General features: G+C 39.2%; 1 protein-coding gene across 1 annotated transcript; it reads left to right on the top strand.

Annotated features, from left to right (window-relative positions):
• Window positions 1–17,293: 17,293 nt before the first annotated feature.
• Window positions 17,294–18,068, top strand: LOC115988330 (late embryogenesis abundant protein At3g53040). The gene is made up of 2 exons (XM_031111861.1): window positions 17,294–17,485; window positions 17,589–18,068. The coding sequence occupies exons 1-2, from the start codon at window positions 17,351–17,353 to the stop codon at window positions 18,066–18,068; spliced, it is 615 nt and encodes a 204-aa protein (XP_030967721.1). The 5' UTR covers window positions 17,294–17,350.
• Window positions 18,069–20,423: the final 2,355 nt, after the last annotated feature.

The following is a 20,423-nucleotide window of genomic DNA, read 5'->3' on the forward strand; positions in this document are numbered from 1 at the left end:
GGGGAAATTTCTACGGCAAAAACCCTAATAGCTTCCTGGCTTTGTACACCCTCCCTAGTTTGATCCTTCAAGAACTCGGCGACAAGGTCAGCCAAGACTTGGCCTTTAATCAATGTCCTCAGCTGGTACTTTATGCCAAAAGCCCTTAGCATAGTTCCCCATTGCACCACCCTTCCAGAATAGTCTGATTTTCGTAATACTGCTTGCAAGGGAAGCTGGGTCATGATCACCACCGTATGTGCCTGGAAGTAGTGTGGCAACTTCTTGGTAGCATGGATGGGGGCTAAGATGGCTTTTTATATGTAGTACCTCGTCTCGGCATCTTGCAAAGATTTGCTGACATAGTACACTGGTCTTTGAACCCCAAAATTGACCCGAATTAGGATGAGGTTAATCATGTGGTTTGTGACAACTAGGTAGGCATAGAGGATCTCTTCCTACCCGGGACAAGACAACACCGGTAGATTTGACAGATACTCCTTTAGTTCTCGGAAGGCCTGATCACACTCCTCGGTCCAGGAGTAATCCTTCCATTTGTGCAGAACTTGGAAGAATGGTTTGCATTGGTCAATCGACCGTGATATGAATCTGTTCAGGGCAGATGTCATACTTGTCAACCGCTGCACCTCTTTGGAGTTCCGAGGTAGATGTAGGTCGCTTATGGCCTTGATCTGATCTGGGTTGATCTCAATGCCATGATGTGTTATTATAAAGCCCAGGAACTTCCATGTGCTCACTCCGAACGAACACTTTGAAGTGTTCAATCGCAGTTGGTGTTTCCTTAGCACAGAAAAAGCTTCCTCCAAGTCTTGTATGCACTTGGATGCAAATTTACTTTTTATCACCATGTCGTCTATATAGGCTTCCATATTCCTACCCAGTTGGGCCTTGAACATCTTTGTCACCATTCTCTGGTAGGTGGATCCTGCATTTTTCAACCCAAAAGGCATCACTCAGTAGTGGTAGTTGCCGAGGGGAATCCTGAAGGCTATTTTTTCCTAGTCAACAAGCACTAGAGGGATCTGGTGGTATCCTTGGAAAGCATCAAGAAAACTCATCTGAGGGTGCCCAAAGGTGGCGTCTACCAGCTGGTCTATCCTTAGAATAGGGAATGGGTCTTTGGGACAAGCCTTATTGAGATCAGTAAAGTCCACACAAACTCTTCACTTCCCATTCTTCTTTTGACTACCACAGTGTCAACCAGCTACTCTGGATTGAAAATTTCCTTTATTGCCCCAGCTTGTTTTAACTTGTTTACTTCTCCTTTTACTGCATTGGAATGCTCATCGGAGGATCTTCGAGGTGGCTGTTTCTTTGGCCGAGCTTCGGGATTCACGTTTAGCTGATGGCATATGAAGTCCAAATCAATCCTTGGCGCTTCGTATAGGTCTCAGGCGAATACATCAATATGCTGCTTGAGGAAAGCCATTAACTTGTCCCTTTTTGCTGGTGATAGATGCGCTCCTAGCTAAAAGTATTTGTTGGAATTGCCACCAATAGCCATTTTGATAAGGCTTTCACAGGGCTTTGCCACTCCAACCCTATCGTCCTCAGCCTCGGTTGAGATAAGCATTAACTACTATAACTTCGGTGGCGCCTCGATCACTCTTTCCAGAGGGGTTCGACAGTTGATTGCTGCGATAAGACACTGTCTCGCCGAGGCTTAGCATCCTTATAGTTCTCCGATTCGACCTTCGGTCGGGAATTTCACCTTTTGGTGCAGGGTGGATGATACTGCTCTGAGAGCATGTAGTCACGGCCGAGCTAGAATGGCTGTGTATAGTGAATACACGTCCACCACAATGAAGTCTACCAACACCTCTTCCTGCTCTACTTAGACTAGTAGCTTGATTTTTCCCTTTAGGATAACCATTTTCCCATCAAATCCCATAAGTAGGGCTCCATTACTCTCTAGGTCTTCCTCTTTTAGCCCCAGCCCTTCAAACAGATTGGGGTACATGATTTCAGCCCCACTTCCTCCATCGACCATTACCCTGTGCACATCGAAGCCCCCAATACGCACTGTGACAACCAGAGCGTCAACATGGTGTTGGGCATTGCCGACCAGGTCTTCATCAGAAAAACCCATGACTAGACTGGGTTCCATCCTGGCCCTCTTACAAAGGTCTTATCAGCTGAAGTTGGTAACGAGGGGAGACACGGACATCACCCTTGTTGACATGGCCGACACCTAACGTGAATAATTCCCAAAGGGGGTCGTGGCGCTGGCCCTCCCTAATATCCTTGATGTAGGGCTCATTTTTGTGCCGAGGTCTCGTTCGTGAACTCTCCCAGCTTTCCTTCCTTAAACAGACGGTTCAAGCACGACTGTAGGGTTTTGCACTCCTTAGTGGTGTGCCCTTTATCCTGATGGTATTGGCAATACACTGACTAATTTATTCAGGTCGGGCCCCCACCCATCTTGTGCGGCCAAGTGAAGTAAGGCTCATTCCGGATCTTCTGTTGTATTTGGAGGACTAGGACTCTAAACACCGAATTGACCGATTGGACCTCGCTCGGTTGTCTCTGATTGTGGAAGTTTGCCTTGGGCCAGTTTCCCCCTATCTTATTGAAGCGGTTATCCTTTTGGTCATGGAAGCCCTTTGCCTTTCCCCTAATTTGTGCTTGGTCATCTTCCACCCTTTTGTGCTCGTCAATTCGGTCCATCAACTGTCTTATGTTCTAAGCAAGCTTTATGGTAAGGGACTCCTATAGGCCGGACTCGGTGGGCAGGCCACTCTTGAAGGTGCATACGTCCACGTTCTTAAAGTCCCCATCCAACTCGTTGTATAGTTCCTAGTACCTATCCGAGTAGGTCTTCAAGGTCTCTCCCTCTCCCATCGATAGCATTAGCAGGGAATCTAATGTCCTCGGCACCCTACTACACGTAACGAACCTTGCACCAAAAGCTCTGGTGAGCTCCTCGTAGGAGTCAATGGTCTTTTTATGTAGTCCATCAAACCATCTCATTGCCACTGGGCCAAGGCTGGAAGGAAACACCTTGCACATCAAAGCCTCGTTTTTGATGTATATGGCCATCTTCTGATTGAAGTGGCTAACATGTTCTATGGGGTCGATCCTCCTATTGTAAACGGTGAAGGTGGGTTGCGTGAAGCGTTTGGGTAGGTTGGACTTCTTAATCCACCTTGTGAAGGGCGGCTTGGATATCTGGGAAAAGATCTTGCTCATGGTGTCCCTATCCCTATTTCCCTAGGGGATGGGTCTGTGCCGCCCGCAGTGCTGCCTTTCTCTGTGCGAATCTTTGGAGGAATCAGTTTCCGTTTCACTAGAAGGCATCTTACTTCTCCTACGACGCTGCCGTTCTGGCTTTGAACTAGAGCTCGAGCTTGTAGTGAGACTCCTGCATAAATGGTTCTCTCTAGTTCTACCTTATTCGCCTGTGTAAATGGTTCACCTCTCGTCTTAGGCCAACAGTCTCATTTGAGAAATGACTGGGATGGGCTGGTTTCGAGCTCCTGGACTCGAACCTATCTATCTCACGATCCTGGAGATCTTCCAGGTTTATGAACTCGTCCTGTCGCTCAGGATAAGAACTCACGGATCCTTCCCTGCTGGACATCCTTTGGCATTCTCCTTAAAGGTGTGTAGGTTAAGTGAAGTTTCCCACAAACGGTGCCAATAGAGAGTGCCAAAAATAAGTTGACGTAATACAATGAATTTTGTAGAGGTGGGAACTTGAATCAAATAACCTTGCACGGTTGAAGTAGAAGAAAAAGACAAGGAATAATGAAGAATACTGGTCCTCGGCTAAAATCCGAGGACTGATACTTGTGTTGGACTAATCTCAAGAATAGTTTGCTACAGTAATCCTCTCTCTCTCTCTTGGATTTTTTTCAAACCCCTTCTTTCAGGAGGATCCCTTACATTATATAGTTGCTTTCTGCTGATTTTGGCCATCCATTTGTTGATTATGTAGGCCACTACTCGAGTGCTTGTCTTATCAGACACCCTCTCAAGTCTTCTGTGAGTTGCAGCAACCAAGACAGCACTGTTCAGGGGTTTTCTCCACATAAATGCGGCCAGGAGGTTTGGTGGGGTGCACTAAATGTGGTGGTAGCTACCATCCCTCCAATCACGTCAAGGTTAACCCCATCTCTGAAGCTCTTCCTTTATAGTGTGGCCCCCTTTGGTAATGTGCCACTGACGTGGTCATGGCTCACCTCTCCGGCCTTACCATCCGAGTGTATGGTCTTTGAAAGTTCAAATATGTGTATAAACACCCTTGAACGTTTAGACCCCCAAATTACAACTTAACCAATTCAAGCAATATGTCAAACAACTAGTGTGTGGAAACTTAACATAAGCTATAATATGGAATTGGTAAAACCATCTAAACCAAATTAAAATCACAACCCACAACAGATAATAAAAAGGCAAAGATAAAGAGGAAGGAAGATGCAAACACAAAGACAACACACGATGTGTTATCGAAGAGGAAACCGAAGCCCTCGGCGTAAAACCTCTCCGCCGCCCTCCAAGCGGTAAACAATCCACTAGAAAATATAGTTGGGATACATGGACAGCAATAGACCCTCCAAGCGTAATCTACCCAGTGCACCTAAGCCCTCCAAGCTTCTTGCTCCAACAAGGTTGCGCCGATCCTTTTTCTTTTCTAGCTTCCCGGATTCCGCTACTAGACCATAGCATCAACCAATGAAGATTGGTTCCTTCCTAACTGCTTCCCAGAAATCCAAACAGCTCTCTCACAGTAATGAATATGGTGAGAACAAGGTTTGGTAAAATGCCTCTCAAGGATTTGACAATGGAGAGGAAGAGAGTTGAGGAATTTGAAGAGACTCTAATGTATAGATTATTGGTGAATCAATCTTGTTTTTCTTTAGGGTTTCTCTCTCAAAATTCTCTCTAAAAACTCTCTTACAATTGTGGGTAAAAAGGGTATTTATACTGGAGTGTGAGAGGAATGTGAAACGTCAGGTTTTACAAAACAGGGGTGGCTCGCGGCTTGACTAAGTCGCGAGATCCAATCGCGAGATAACCATATGGCCAGTTGTCCTGTTTTGTCCTGTGGTGCTCCAGCTAGCATGACTGTTCACCTTTCGGCATGCTTGGCACATGTGCTGCGTTTGGCGGCTTGCAGCCGCGAGTCACCCGCGAGGCCAAGCCGCAAGTCTCTGTTTTCTTGCACACTCTTGAGCAAACTTCACTCTATCTCACTCACTACCCTTACATCATACCCACCTAAATACAGGGTTACTAAATGCTGAAATACAAGCAAATTTGGCACGAAATAAAGCCAATTAGATGGTTGAATAAATTCAACCTTACAATCTCCCCCTTTAGCTATTCCGTGACAAAACCCTAAAACAGACTCTAGACTTAACATGTGAGTTGGGAACAGTTGAGCAAAACTCACTCACACCTAACTCTAGAAGTTGTGAAGCACTTGAATCATATGAACATAATACTCCTGAAACATAACAATACACCATGATCATTGTAAGCAGAAAATTGTAAAATGCATATGAAACAGGCAATATGTGATCAAGCAAAGATGGAGTTAAGAAACAAACCATGGCTTGATCAACCAAGTAATCACTACAAATTAGTGACCACAATACTCATTCACACTTGGAATGAACACAAGGACATACAAGCTAACAAGCACAAGGCAAGATACTTGTATGCTCAACACTCAACCAATGCATAATACACAAGGTATATACATCTAGGAACAATCCTACAAGGGCACAAGAGTGACAGTACATAAATCAAAATGCAAGACATTTAGATTAAAGTACTGATTTCAACATAGCATAAAGGCTGCATTAAGCAAGGTACATACCATAAAACCTACAAAATATGCATAAAACATTAACCCTAAAAGCTTACATAAGCACATGGGTACAAAACACAATATTAAATTGAATTAATATCAACAAAATATATAAAAGATTAAACCAAGAGTATAAGTTATGAGTTAGAAACAAATATACACCAAAACCACAGTGTATCAAACCCATATAAACATTAAAATATGAAAGTTCAAATATGTGTATAAACACCCTTGAACGTTTAGACCCCGAAATTACAACTTAACCAATTCAAGCATTATGTCAAACAACTAGTGTGCGGAAACTTAACATAAACTATAATATGGAATTGGTAAAACTATCTAAAACATTAACCCTAAAAGCTTACATAAGCACATGGGTACAAAACACAATATTAAATTGAATTAATATCAACAAAATATATAAAAGATTAAACCAAGAGTATAAGTTATGAGTTAGAAACAAATATACACCAAAACCACAGTGTATCAAACCCATATAAACATTAAAATATGAAAGTTCAAATATGTGTATAAACACCCTTGAACGTTTAGACCCCGAAATTACAACTTAACCAATTCAAGCATTATGTCAAACAACTAGTGTGCGGAAACTTAACATAAACTATAATATGGAATTGGTAAAACTATCTAAGCCAAATTAAAATCACAACCCACAGCAGATAATAAAAAGGCAAAGATAAAGAGGAAGGAAGATGCAAACACAAAGACAACACGCGATGTGTTATCGAAGAGGAAACCGAAGCCCTCGGCGTAAAACCTCTCCGCCGCCCTCCAAGCGGTAAACAATCTACTAGAAAATATAGTTGGGATACATGGACAGTAATAGACCCTCCAAGCCTAATCTACCTAGTGCACCTAAGCCCTCCAAGCTTCTTGCTCCAACGAGGTTGCGCCGAACCTTTTTCTTTTCTAGCTTCCCGGATTCCGCTACTAGACCGTAGTATCAACCAATGAAGATTGGTTCCTTCCTAATTGCTTCCCAGAAATCCAAACAGCTCTCTCACAGTAATGAAAATGGTGAGAACAAGGTTTGGTAAAATGCCTCTCAAGGATTTGACAATGGAGAGGAAGAGAGTTGAGGAATTTGAAAAGACTCTAATGTATAGATTGTTGGTGAATCAATCTTGTTTTTCTTTAGGGTTTCTCTCTCAAAATTCTCTCTGGAAGCTCTCTTACATTTGTGGGTAAAAGGGGTATTTATACTGGAGTGTGAGAGGAATGTAAAGCGTCAGGTTTTACAAAACAGGGGTGGCTCGCGGCTTGACTAAGTCGCGAGATCCAGTCGCGAGATAACCATATGGCCAGTTGTCCTATTTTGTCCTGTAGTGCTCCAGCTAGCATGACTGTTCACCTTCCGGCATGCTTGGCACGTGTGCTGCGTTTGGCGGCTTGCAGCCGCGAGTCACCCGCGAGGCCAAGCCACGAGTCTCTGTTTTTTTGCACACTCTTGAGCAAACTTCACTCTATTTCACTCACTACCCTTACATCAAACCCACCTAAATACATGGTTACTAAATGCTGAAATACAAGCAAATTTGGCACGGAATAAAGCCAATTAGATGGTTGAATAAATTCAACCTTACAAAACATAAGCATATATAAACAAAGTCAACAAAGTCTCTGATTTTGACAACTCCCCCTCAACATATTACTCCCCCTTAAGAGCTTCTTTTCTGCTTCTCATCAACAATGTCATCAACAATAGAAAGAAACATCTCCCCCTTTTTGACCGGAATGGCCAAAGGGTCACTGTCCATGCTGGGTGGTAAAGCTGTCAAGTTTTGCAGACAAAACATCAATTTGGTCCTGCATGGCTCTCATCCTCTCAGAGTGCTCAATCTGGACTCCTCTGATCCCATCAAGTCGTTCCAGAATGATTTGGAAAGCATCTGGAGGTGTATCTGAAGAAGTTGTTGCTCTAGTCCTTTTGCCACTCCTCTTGGGTGTTGAGGTTGATGCATGCTCTGCTGCTTCTGCCTCAGTCTCCATTGGGACACCCTCTCCTTCATCACCTTCATCTTCTTCTCCTGGACATGGGACTGATATCTTGTGGGATTGGAACACCCTTCTTTCTAAAGATCCTCATTAGTAAACTAGGAAAGATCAATTTTGGCCTAGAAGTTGTTCTAGTCTCATCCACAATAGTGTCATATATGTGGGAACTTATGTCAATGAAATTCTTTTCTTTGAGATCCATCAGAAAAATTGCTCTTGCACAGTTGATTGTAGTCAACTTCTTTATGGAATAGAGGTTAAACATCATGATTATTGTTAGACACCTCATGTCCACTAGAAAAGCTGTGGTATTCAGACATTTCCCTTCTCTCTATCCACCTATCCTTTGTTGAACAGTTTCAATAGATACAATCCTATCTTTGTAATTGACAAACTCCTGATCTTCTAATCCTTCAAGCCCTAGCACATCATCAATGACATGTGCATCCAAAGTAAATTCTTTACCTCTAACCCAGCAGCTTAAATCATTCTCCCTTATCACAGCATTTGAATAAAACTCCTTAATCAGGGGTTCACACACTACAGGGAGATCACTCAGAAGCTTTTCCCATCCTCTCCCTTCAAAACAGCTGGGGATAAAGGAGTTTCTTAAATCCTCCAAATCTACAAATCTTTCTTGAATAATTCCTGCTTTCAAGAAGAAATCCTTGTATCTCTCAAAGTGTTGAACCGACCTAAATAGTTTAGAATCCATTTTCAATCTTTTGTCAGCCTTCTTTGCAGGAGTTTTCTTCTTCGGAGGTGAGGGAGCCATCTGTGAACAATCAGAAGAGGCCACAACAGCATAGAACAATATATGTGTAGAACTAGTCAGTACCATGTAATTAACAAAGAAATTGCAGCCACACGGATGAACTTGAACACTTAAACAATAAGCTACTTAGATCAACCACATGGATAAACAAGCCTAAAATAGGAAACACAAGAAAAACAGGGAGAATGCAGGGGAGAATTAAATCAACAGAAACAGAAAACATCCTAAAGAGTAAAGACAAATATATGTCAACGAGACATACAATGGAATGAAAATGACATGACTCATAATCAGCATAGTAAAACTCACAGATGCTCCCAAATGATTTACACAATAGAACATGCACATTTAGCACAGTAAACTACACATCCACAAAAGGAACATTTTGAATCAACTCATCAGCTCAAGATCAGATAAAATAAAAGGAAACACTTAGCTAAGCACATGATGAAGACCAAAAAGGAAACAACTAAAAAAATTTTCAAACTCAAGCTACAACATCCATAAGCTAAGCATGAACATAGAGCAATATCCGAAACACAAACCCATCTTAAAAACATAAACACATGTGAAAAATCAAGGGGGAAAAACACAAAATCAAGTAGAAAAGAGTTCAAGAATGAAAACCCATACCTGTTACTTGAAGATTTTGAGCAGAAAATACGCAACAATGGAGTTTGAAAATGGGAGCACGGAGTGTTTGGGAAGGAGATATTTGAGAGAGAAGATGAACAATCACAAAAGTTCGTGGGAAAACTGAAAAAGATTTAAAAACTGGCCCTATTTTTTCCAAACACGCGTTTTTCGCGACTGAAGAGAGTCGCCAACAAGTCGCCATTTCAAGCCGCCAAAACACTTAAGGACAAAAGTTTGAAAAAATTTTCTAAGTGTTTTTCGCGACTGGAAGGTCTACCCGCGAGAGAGTCGCGAGCTGAGCCGCGAAAATCTCTGAGTAACCTTCGCGACTGGACCTTCCACTCGCGAACAAGTCACCAAAAATGACCTGCGAAGACGCGACTGAGGCTCGCGACTTGACTTACCTGCGACTGAGTCGCCAAAACAGGGCAAAACAGGGTTTTTGAAATTTTCAGAATTTTTAAACAAAATACTTTCCAAAAACACCTGAAAACACTCAAAAATCTTTTTGTGTTTGAATTAACAAAGATTAAGCATGTGAAAACATATTTCATCAAGTACAATCACACAAATGAATATGGCATTTATTGAACATAAACTTGTGTGTTGTGTGTGGATATCAACAATGAGATAGTCCTTAGTCTAATGTGAAGTTTCAATGATCAATTCAACCAAGACATACACAATTAGCACTAGATCATGTGAACCATCTCAATTATAGAAATATGTATATATGACCTCCCACAAAACTTGATAACATATCTTGGAACTTTACATTTGACTCCACTTTCAATCATAGCATTTGATCTTTTTGATCTTTTGAGGCAATCACCTCTCATTGTGAGAGTGATATTTGATATTTCACTTTAATGAACAAGCCTTTGGCTTTTTGAATAAACATTCTCTTTAATATAAGATCGCTTACCCTTTTTCCTAGTCGAATACTAGAATGTGCAACAGGCTTTTGCAGCTCAATATCTCTTTTCATTTGGAGATTTACATTTGGTGAGCTCTTTTTAGCAAAAACAAAAATAAAGAGTGGGAAGATATATAGACACAAGTCTATGCATGTTTCAAGATCATTATAACCATTCACTAATCATTCATGACAAGTTTGAAGATCTATTTACAACAATCACATAGATTTCAAGATTTCTCCCACAGTGATATGAGTGTAAAGAAACAAGCAATGCTCGAAAATGCACAAAGCCATTAGCACAAAGGTACAAGACAAAATAGGTTTTGAGACGAAAGCTCAACAATGTCAATCAAACTTTTTGATTTTCTAATTTTTATGTGATTTTTGGATTTTTGACACAAGAAGAAAAAGATTGATCAAAAACAAAATAAATTAAAAGTATGCACAAGTAGACAAGCAAACAACCAACAGCAAAAACAATAAGCAAACAAACAAATATCGTCGCAAAGCATAGGAAGTATTAATGCATGGACATGTTGTAATGCTTATGCATGAGTACCCTTTTTCACCCACACGTCACTTGCGTTTGGGGTGATTTCCTTATAGGATTGGGTACGGGAGTTAGGGCTTTCAAACCTTCTTGAGAAGCTTTCCAAGCAGTTGGTGAATGCACCAATCATCTTCATCACGTTCATCATTCCGGGATCACCATTCTGATCTCTAGATTGTTCACCTGCCCAATCTCTTCTATCATTTCTAGGTCCTCGTGACCTTTGAGGAGTTGCATTATTCTTAGATCTCAGCTTTTGACAATTTGGTCGAGTATGCCCTTGAAGTCCGCAATGATGACACACATAAGTTGATCTAGGACCTCTTTGTGGTCATGGACGAGACTTGGCACGAGATTCAGACCTGCCTACATACTGATTGCGGGGATTCAACAACCGTTGGTTCACCACATTCTTCTTCTCCTCCATCTTGAGCTTCTCATCAGTAAGGTCAACTTCAACTGGATCTTTAGCCTTTACAAACTTCACTTCTTTAGTGACATTTCCAAATGAGCTACTTCCTCCAGTATATCCTAACCCAGATTTGTCTGAAAAGCTTTTTTGAGATGAAATAACATCATCTAACTTCTTGGTGGTAACCCTCTCTATTTTAGCATTTGCTTGCATAACCTCTTACTCAAGAAATCTCACTTTTGTGTAAGTTTCGGACAGCTTACCATTCAGTGTTTCTATCTCACATTTGGCCTCCTTATATCGGATTAGGAGACTTTTGTAATCCTCCTTTGCCTTCTTTATTTTTCTCACAGCAGCCTTGGCCACCCTTGTGTACTCACCCGACTTCTCCAGGATTGAGTTATAATTCTCTTGAAGATTGGCTGTGCTTTCATCTTCTTCAGCATCTGATTCTTCAACAATTCCCAGTAATTCTTCATCACTATGTTCTCCAAGGTCTCGTACAAGCAGATTCAACTCGTCTGAAGACTCAACATGAGCAATAGTCATAAAAGCTGAGTAGTTCCCCTCTCCATCACAGCTTTCTTCAGATTCTGAGTCAGATGAATCCGAGTCACTCAATGTTGTGGCATACACTTTGCCTTTCGATTTCAAATAATTTGGACATTCTTTCTTAAAGTGTCCATGCCCGTTACATTCGAAACAAGTGACACCTTGTGAAGGTTGGGATTCTCTTCCATCTTTCTTTTTGAATTCCCTTTTCTCCCTTCCTGAACTTTGGAATTTTCCTTTATCACCAACTTTGCCATTATTTTTGAATTTCAAGAATTTTTTGAAATTTTTAACAAGGTATGCAACATCTTTGTCAACCACATCTTCTCCCGATGAGTCTTGATCTTCCACCTTCTCATTAATGGTCTTAAGAGCAAGAGACTTACTCTTCCGTTGATTGGACAGTGACATCTCACAGGTCTGGAGAGAACCAACCAGCTCCTGGACTTTGATGTCATCAAGGTCCTTGCTCTCTTCAATCGCTGTCACTTTAGCACGAAAACTTTCCGGCAAAGATCGAAGGATCTTCCTTACAATTTTTGAGTCCTCCGTCTTCTCTCCCAAATTGAACTTGCTGACAACCACCTCATTTAGCTTCCCATAGAAAGAGTCAAAGGACTCATCCTCACTCATTTTGAGCTCCTCAAACCGAGTGGTCAGCATTTGCAACTTGGTGTCTTTCACTTTCTTCGTGCCTTCATAGGTGGTTTCCAATATCTCTCATACTTCTTTGGCAACGGTGATGTGAGAAATCCTGTGAAATTCATCTGGAGACACACCATAGAAAATAGCATTGAGTGCTTTACTGTTAGCATTAGATGCAGCAAGTGCTGCCTTATCCCATGTGGATTTGGCTTCCTCAGGTCTAGTCCAACCTATCTCAACAGCATCCTAAACAGATTCATCAATAGAACACAGAAAAGCTCTCATGCGAACCTTCCAAAAAGTATAATTACTACCATCAAAATACGGAGGTGCATTTAGGGATTGAGACCGATCCATCTCAAAAGGGAGTCAAGGATCACACAATGGTATTGAAACCAATAACAGTGTACCTGCTCTGATACCAATTGAAAGTTCAAATATGTGTATAAACACCCTTGAACGTTTAGACCCCCAAATTACAACTTAACCAATTCAAGCAATATGTCAAACAACTAGTGTGTGGAAACTTAACATAAGCTATAATATGAAATTGGTAAAACTATCTAAGCCAAATTAAAATCACAACCCACAGCAGATAATAAAAAGGCAAAGATAAAGAGGAAGGAAGATGCAAACACAAAGACAACATGCGATGTGTTATCGAAGAGGAAACCGAAGCCCTCGGCGTAAAACCTCTCCGCCGCCCTCCAAGCGGTAAACAATCCACTAGAAAATATAGTTGGGATACATAGACAACAATAGACCCTCCAAGCCTAATCTACCCAGTGCACCTAAGCCCTCCAAGCTTCTTGCTCCAACGAGGTTGCACTGAACCTTTTTCTTTTCTAGCTTCCTGGATTCCGCTACTAGACCGTAGCATCAACCAATGAAGATTGGTTCCTTCCTAACTGCTTCCCAGAAATCCAAACAGCTCTCTCACAGTAATGAATATGGTGAGAACAAGGTTTGGTAAAATGCCTCTCAAGGATTTGACAATGGAGAGGAAGAGAGTTGAGGAATTTGAAGAGACTCTAATGTATAGATTGTTGGTGAATCAATCTTGTTTTTCTTAGGGTTTCTCTCTCAAAATTCTCTCTGGAAGCTCTCTTACAATTGTGGGTAAAAAGGGTATTTATATTGGAGTGTGAGAGGAATGTGAAACGTTAGGTTTTACAAAATAGGGGTGGCTCGCGACTTGACCTCGCGGCTTGACTAAGTCGCGAGATCCAATCGCGAGATAACCATATGACCAGTTGTCCTGTTTGTCCTGTAGTGCTCCAGCTAGCATGACTGTTCACCTTCCGACATGCTTGACACATGTGCTGCGTTTGGCGGCTTGCAGCCGCGAGTCACCCGCGAGGCCAAGCCGCGAGTCTCTGTTTTCTTGCACACTCTTGAGCAAACTTCACTCTATCTCACTCACTACCCTTACATCAAACCCACCTAAATACAGGGTTACTAAATGCTGAAATACAAGCAAATATGGCACGGAATAAAGCCAATTAGATAGTTGAATAAATTCAACCTTACAGTCTCCTCAAAATTGCATTAGCCTCCTCGACCTTTTGTATGACACATGGCATTATTACCTTATTAAATTTCTGTATCCCACAAATTCTCATTTTTCTTAACACACCTACCAATTTTTTATTATTATTATACTAATATATTTTAAAAATTCCATCATGGATCATAAGTTCTCATTTTTCTTAACACACCACCAAGTTTTATATTAATAAAATTTTATTTAGTATTTGATCTATAAACTCATGTTTTATACTTTTATTTGTAATTTAAAAATACAAAAAGAAAAAAGAAAAAAAATTTAACATTTTAAAAATGAGATAGCTAAAAATTATTGATTAACTTGAAATTTTGAAAGTATAGAAATAATAAGAAGAAAATGTTATCTAACTATAGATTTTTCTCATTGCATATCCAATAAAAAATTATTCAAAGATGTAAAATTGTTAACATTTACAACTACTCTTGTAGATAACTAGGGGTGACAAAATTATACATGACCCGCGAACTCAACACGACATGACACAAAATTAGTAGGTTATGGGTTAAGTCTTAATGGGTTCGTGTTAAATTCGGGTTGACACGATTGACCCGTTTAATAAACGGGTTGGATTAGTGTCTGTCACATGGGAACTATTTGACCTGTCTAACCCGTTTAATTAAATAACATTTACCAATATTCCCTTCAAACCCTAGGTATATAAACTTATTAGTTGTTGTGGTTTATTTTCTTTGACATATTATGATTGATTATTTGTGATATTGAAATATGTTTTAGTTTTGAATGATTATTTGTGATGTAATTATTTGTTAGTTCTGAATTTTATATTAAAAATATTTATTTGTTTGGTTTTTCATAATTCATATCAATTTGGTTAATACTATTTTTTTTTTTTTTTGTTTTGATAAAATTTGATAAACAGGTTGACATGACTGACCTGTTTAATAAATGGATTGTGTTAGGGTTGAAGAATCTTGACCTGTTAATAAATATGTCGGGTTAGGGTTGACCTATATAGTCGAATAATCATAAGTCGACATGACACGCACACATAAATTGCCACCCCTATGGATAACTATTGCTTATGAAAATTTTGCCAATCGATGAGGTTTTAAAACTTAAATTTGTTAAATTCTTTGGATGTGATGGAAAAAAAAAGTTACTTTTTAACTTTGGGTTGAATTAGAGAATTTTATCTAAATGGCATCATTCTTTGCTAGTGATGTAACAAAAAGAATTAGGACAAAGTTTGACCCCGATGACCAATAGGAAAATTATATTTGTTTTATGTATCATCTTCCTATTTGTGGTTAGAGCCAAACCTTTTCCTAATTTTTTAAGTAAATTTGTTTGATATTCTTTAATATTTTATAGAACAGAAACAAAACATACCCATTGTGGGGGAATGGACCTAATTTGCCTTGAGGACCTTAACCCGAAGAGAAAGTCTTGAGAAACCCCAACTACGGAATGAGCCCGACCCATAGGCCAATAAGGGATAACCAAGCCTCCTATTGAGAAGAGACCATTTGGGCCTACTACAAAGGTAATTTGAAGAATTCATCTTCCCAAAGAAGAATAATTCAATCGAGAAGTGGTCAATTGCTTAGCCAAGGACACCCTTTCACCTAACTTTTTTGGGGAACACATAGAAGAACACACAAAGCCCAATGTGACAATCACCTCCACATTAATAAGTTCTCCCTACCTAATGTCAGCCACATTAAATGTTAAGTGACTTGCATGAACAATAGAAACACCCCATAAAAGTTTATATTCATGATCAGGAAATGGTAGAAGAAGGTACTGATGGGACAAGTATCCCCCTAAATCCAACTAAGAGCTAGATAGCTGGAGGAGTATGAAGAATGACTATAAAAGGAAGAGGAGAACAACATGAAGGGGGATTTAGAAAAATTGAGTGAAGAACAAGAAAGAGAAAGGAAGAAGAGTCTTAACTTGTATTTTTACTTTATAGCTCTTGTGTGTACCTCAAGAAAACACTTTTCATACATATAAAGTCTTGATTCAGTGATACTTGTCTCCAATCGTCTTTTTAATCTTCCCACTGTGGATTTCTACCTTCCATTTTAAAAAAATTAGTTCTGTTGACTGTTGATCTTAAGCCCAAACCTAGTTCTTTAGTTTTTGTGTTTTTGACCCCCACACCCATCATTCAAAAGAGATTGAATTTTCCTTTCTCTCTATATATATAAAAGATCAAATTTGGAAAATTTGGATATATGAGAGAATCAATATTTTGATGGAGAAAATCTATCATGTATTAAATACAAATGTTGGGTCTACCTCCATGTAAGAGGGTAGATACATATATCCAATGCTTGTAATACCACCTCATTTGGATGAATAAACTAATATGTTTGGTTGGCTTAGAGTGTGAGACTGTGACAAAAAGAACCCAAATGTGGCGAAAGTGAGTGCATGAGATGGGGAGAAAAAGATCAAAAGTAGGATTTGAGTATAATCAAATTGAGTTCTTTAGTCAATTAGCTAGCTAAACTATGTCATCTCACATAATACTAGAGGATATAGGCTTACATCACCCTGGGTTGTTGTTTAATATAATGGGCTTATACATAAAAAGGAACTAGAGTATCTAAATGGGCTATCTTTATCACTCTAAATGGGCTATCTTTACGATCCAAACATGTATTGAAAAAACAAAAAAAAAAAAAAATACTGTTGCATTTGGTTAGATAGAAAATATTTTCCTTCCATAAAATAATTTCAAGTGAAAGTATTTTTTTAAAAAGAAAATATTTTCAAGTATTTGGTTACCTTCTTGAAAATGGAATGAAAAACCAGCAGTTGGCAGAGACCAATGGCATATGATGGCTGATGGTGGGGGCGAGCCACTTTGGTAGCGGCGATGGTGGTTGGTGGTCGTAGACAGGGGATGTTAGTGTAGTGGTTGGGTGGCTTACAATAAGGGGTGGAGGTTCCATTGATAAGTTTTAAGTGAGACAGAAAATGAAAACGTAAACCAATTTTCACCATAAATGCCTTTATTTTATGATCAACTAGAAAACAATTTTTGGTAAACCAACATTTTTAGTCACTGCAAACACTCCAAATGAGAAAAGTATTTTCTGAAAATCAATTTTTGTTGAACCAAACACAATAGTGTAAATGACAAACTTTTCCGATTGACAGGCAAAATGACAAACTTTTCCGATTGACAGGCAAAAAATGGAATACACATAAATATATTGTTTTGTCATTAAATAAAAGCTCTCTTACTTACAGCATTACCACTTACCAAACCATTAGATTGTAAGTGTCAGAACTTGGGCTTGTCAACAACAAGATTTGAGTCGTGGCATCAATCAACCTTACGTGTCAACTTCATAGACAGCCACCATCTCCATGAAACCTTATAAACATGCAGTTCCTGAAAGCGGTGAAACTCAAACAGAGAAGAAGAACACAACACACACAAACACACATTTGATACACACACGCACAGAGAAGGTAGCCACTAACCATGGCAGCTATTTCCTTGACAAAAAACGCTATCTTCAACCTCTCAATGGCTTTCCCTAGCTTCCCTTCACCCTCTCCAAGATCTTCCCGCAAGGTCTCAAGGGTCTGCTTCTCCTACGCCTCAAGCTATTCCGAGGTATAAAACTAACGCACACTTTTGACAGTAATTTTTTTAGCCTAACATAAAGAAAGAAAACTTTTCTGATGAATTCATTGCTTTGTCTTTTTTGGAATTTCAGGACCGAAATAACTGTGAAGGATCGAGAGAGGTGCCGGTGACCGAACCAGGGGACGAAGATGTCACCTATGAAGCAAAAGAGGCCGTGGAGAGGACCAAAGAGCGTGCACAGGAAATGAAAGAGAAAGCAATGGAGAAGACCAAGGAAGGAACATACAAAGCTGCAGAGAGTGCAAAAGAGAGAGTGAAAGACAACGCCCAAGAAACAAAGGAGAAGAGAGAGGATGTAGCGGGGTCAGTGGCTGATAAAGCTAAAGAGGGGACGTATAAGGCGACGGAGACAATGCAGAATATTGGGGAGAAAGCGAAGCAGACGGTGAAGGGAGCTTGGGACGCGGCGAGAGAGACTGCGCAGAAGATCAAGGAGACTGTGGTTGGGAAGGAGGATGATGATGATGAAGGTGGTGGCGGGGGAAGAAAGACAATGGATGAGGATGTTGTGGAGTTAAGGAGACGTGCTGGAAATCTTAATAAAAAATAGGTATTAATTAATTAATTATGGTGTTTTCCTTTTGTTATTATGTATAAGAAATACCAATAATTCAGAGATGTTTTGTTTTTATTAAGAGTTAATTAATCTCTTGTTTTATGTTGTAATAGATCTTGCTCAAGTAATTTTTTTTTTGTCTTGCTCTTTTGCTATGTAATCTCTTGTTTTATGTTGTAATAGATCTTGCTCAAGTAATTTTTTTTGTCTTGCTCTTTTGCTATGTAATTTTAAAATAGATAATATTTAGTGTACACGCATTATCACACACAATATTGCACATAAAGTACACACTTTTTTGTACTGACAAAAATTATAACTTTTTTTTTAATTCACAAAAATTATAATTTCAAGTTACGAGTTTAATAATGAGTAAAATAAAGATCACCTTTATATTATATCTATTTTGATGTGAAAATTTGAAAAGTAAAAATGCATAAATTATCCAGTTTAATGAGAGTTTTAGGGCATAAGGCTTCTAATAAGTTGAGGGTAGTGTAGTAATTTAATTACAGGGAGTGGTACGAAAATCTCCAGCGCAAAACCCACTTCAAAAAAATAAAAATAAATTAAAAAAATAGGTAGAAAATGCATTAAATTCCTGTTTAATTGAAATTAATTAATCCCAATTTCAATTATCCCACAAGCCTTAGGGATACTGTCAAAAGGCAAGGAACTAACTGTTTGACAGGTGATGCGATGCTGAGGATTTGTGCTTGTTTGGTTTTTTTTTTTTTTTTTGGTGTGAATCGTGTGTTTTGCATTTGATTAGTCTTTTCCCCAAACTTGGATTTAGTTTGGAGATCTTAGTACCTGAAAATCTGCAACTTTTTTCTTCATGAGTAATGAAAGCTAGTGTGTAATGTATCTTAGAGCCTGTTTGGCCAACAAAATTTGATCACTCAATTTTCGTCACTCAATTTCCATCACTCATAACTCATCACTCATCACTTATCACTCAATTTTTCACATCCGTTTGCCTTCATCACTTAGTTTCCATCACTCACTATTTTTCACACTATTTGGGGGGCCCACACCTGTCACGGTGCAGCTTTTTTCTTTCTTTTTTTTTCTTTTTTTTTTTTTTTTAGTACCCAGAAACCTGAACCCAGTGAAAAAAAAAAAAAAAAAAAAAAAAAAAAAAAAAAAAACCCAATGAAGAAGACCGAACCCAGTGAAAAAAAAAAACTAGTGAAGAAGACCGAACCCAGTGAAGAAGAAAGGAAAAAAAAAAAAAAAAGTCAGTTGGTCAAAAGTGTGCTGCTGAGTGGGTCCCTCATGTGTGTTTAATTACAAAAATGCCATTGAGTTATGAGTTATGGAAACTAAAAACAGCCAAAAGGTGTTTTCAGTTTCCATAACTCATAACTCAAAAATCAGAGAATTGAGTGATGGAAACAAAAAATTGGAAACTGAGTTATGGCTTGCCAAACAAACTTTTTTTTTAGAATTGGATGAGTCCCACCATTTTTGAAAATTGAGTTATGGAAACTGAGAATTGAGTGATGAGAATTGCCAATCCAAACAGCCCCTTAGCCTCTGTTACAAGCATCCTCAGATAACCACGTTGCTAAAGATGAAGACTTGCATGGCCACGTTGACAAGAAGATTTTCGTAGCCAGCCACGTTGCTAGAGAGATATAGATGACGTTTCCTGACATCACTTCTTGTTTAGATTGGTTTGGTTTTAATTGTTTAGGATCGGTGGTTTGGATTGGTATTTTTTAGATTGGGTTGTTTAGATTAGTTTGATTTCAAGTTCCAATAAGCTAAGAATTATCTTAGCAAGGGTTTCAAATAAAGGATGAGCTATGATAGCTATCCGATATAGGTTGGTTAGTAAGTTTATCATTATCTTGTAATGTGTATTTATATTAAGAAGTATGAAATGGAAGGGCAGATTAGTTTATTCCAATTAAATTCTAAAGGAGGCCGGTTTCCCTCAAAGAAAACCACTTAGGCTATGTTTGGTTGGAGTGAAAATAGGGAGGATGGAAAATAGTGGAGAGAAAATATGAGAGATTTTAAGTGGAAAGGTGTTTGGTTAGAGTGATTTTGGAGGAAAGAAAATGGTGGGACCCACCATTTTTCAGCTCCCCCAAATGGGAGAGAAAATGGGAAGGGGAAGTGATTTAATAAAAAAGACATTTCTACCTCTTCTACTCTCCTAAGGTAAATTCAACGTTAACACTTTTTTCTTTCCCCTTTTTTTTTTTTTTTCCTTTGCTACATTATTTTTCCCCCCTTTTATGGGTTCTTTGTCTGACGTTGAACCTTGTTTCTTTTTTCTTTTTGTTTAAAATCTTTTTTTTTTTTGGCTCTATCTTTGGTTTCGTTGAACCTTTTTCT

The sequence above is a fragment of the Quercus lobata genome, chromosome 5 (assembly GCF_001633185.2).
Source record: "Quercus lobata isolate SW786 chromosome 5, ValleyOak3.0 Primary Assembly, whole genome shotgun sequence".
Classification (NCBI taxonomy): Eukaryota; Viridiplantae; Streptophyta; class Magnoliopsida; order Fagales; family Fagaceae; genus Quercus; species Quercus lobata.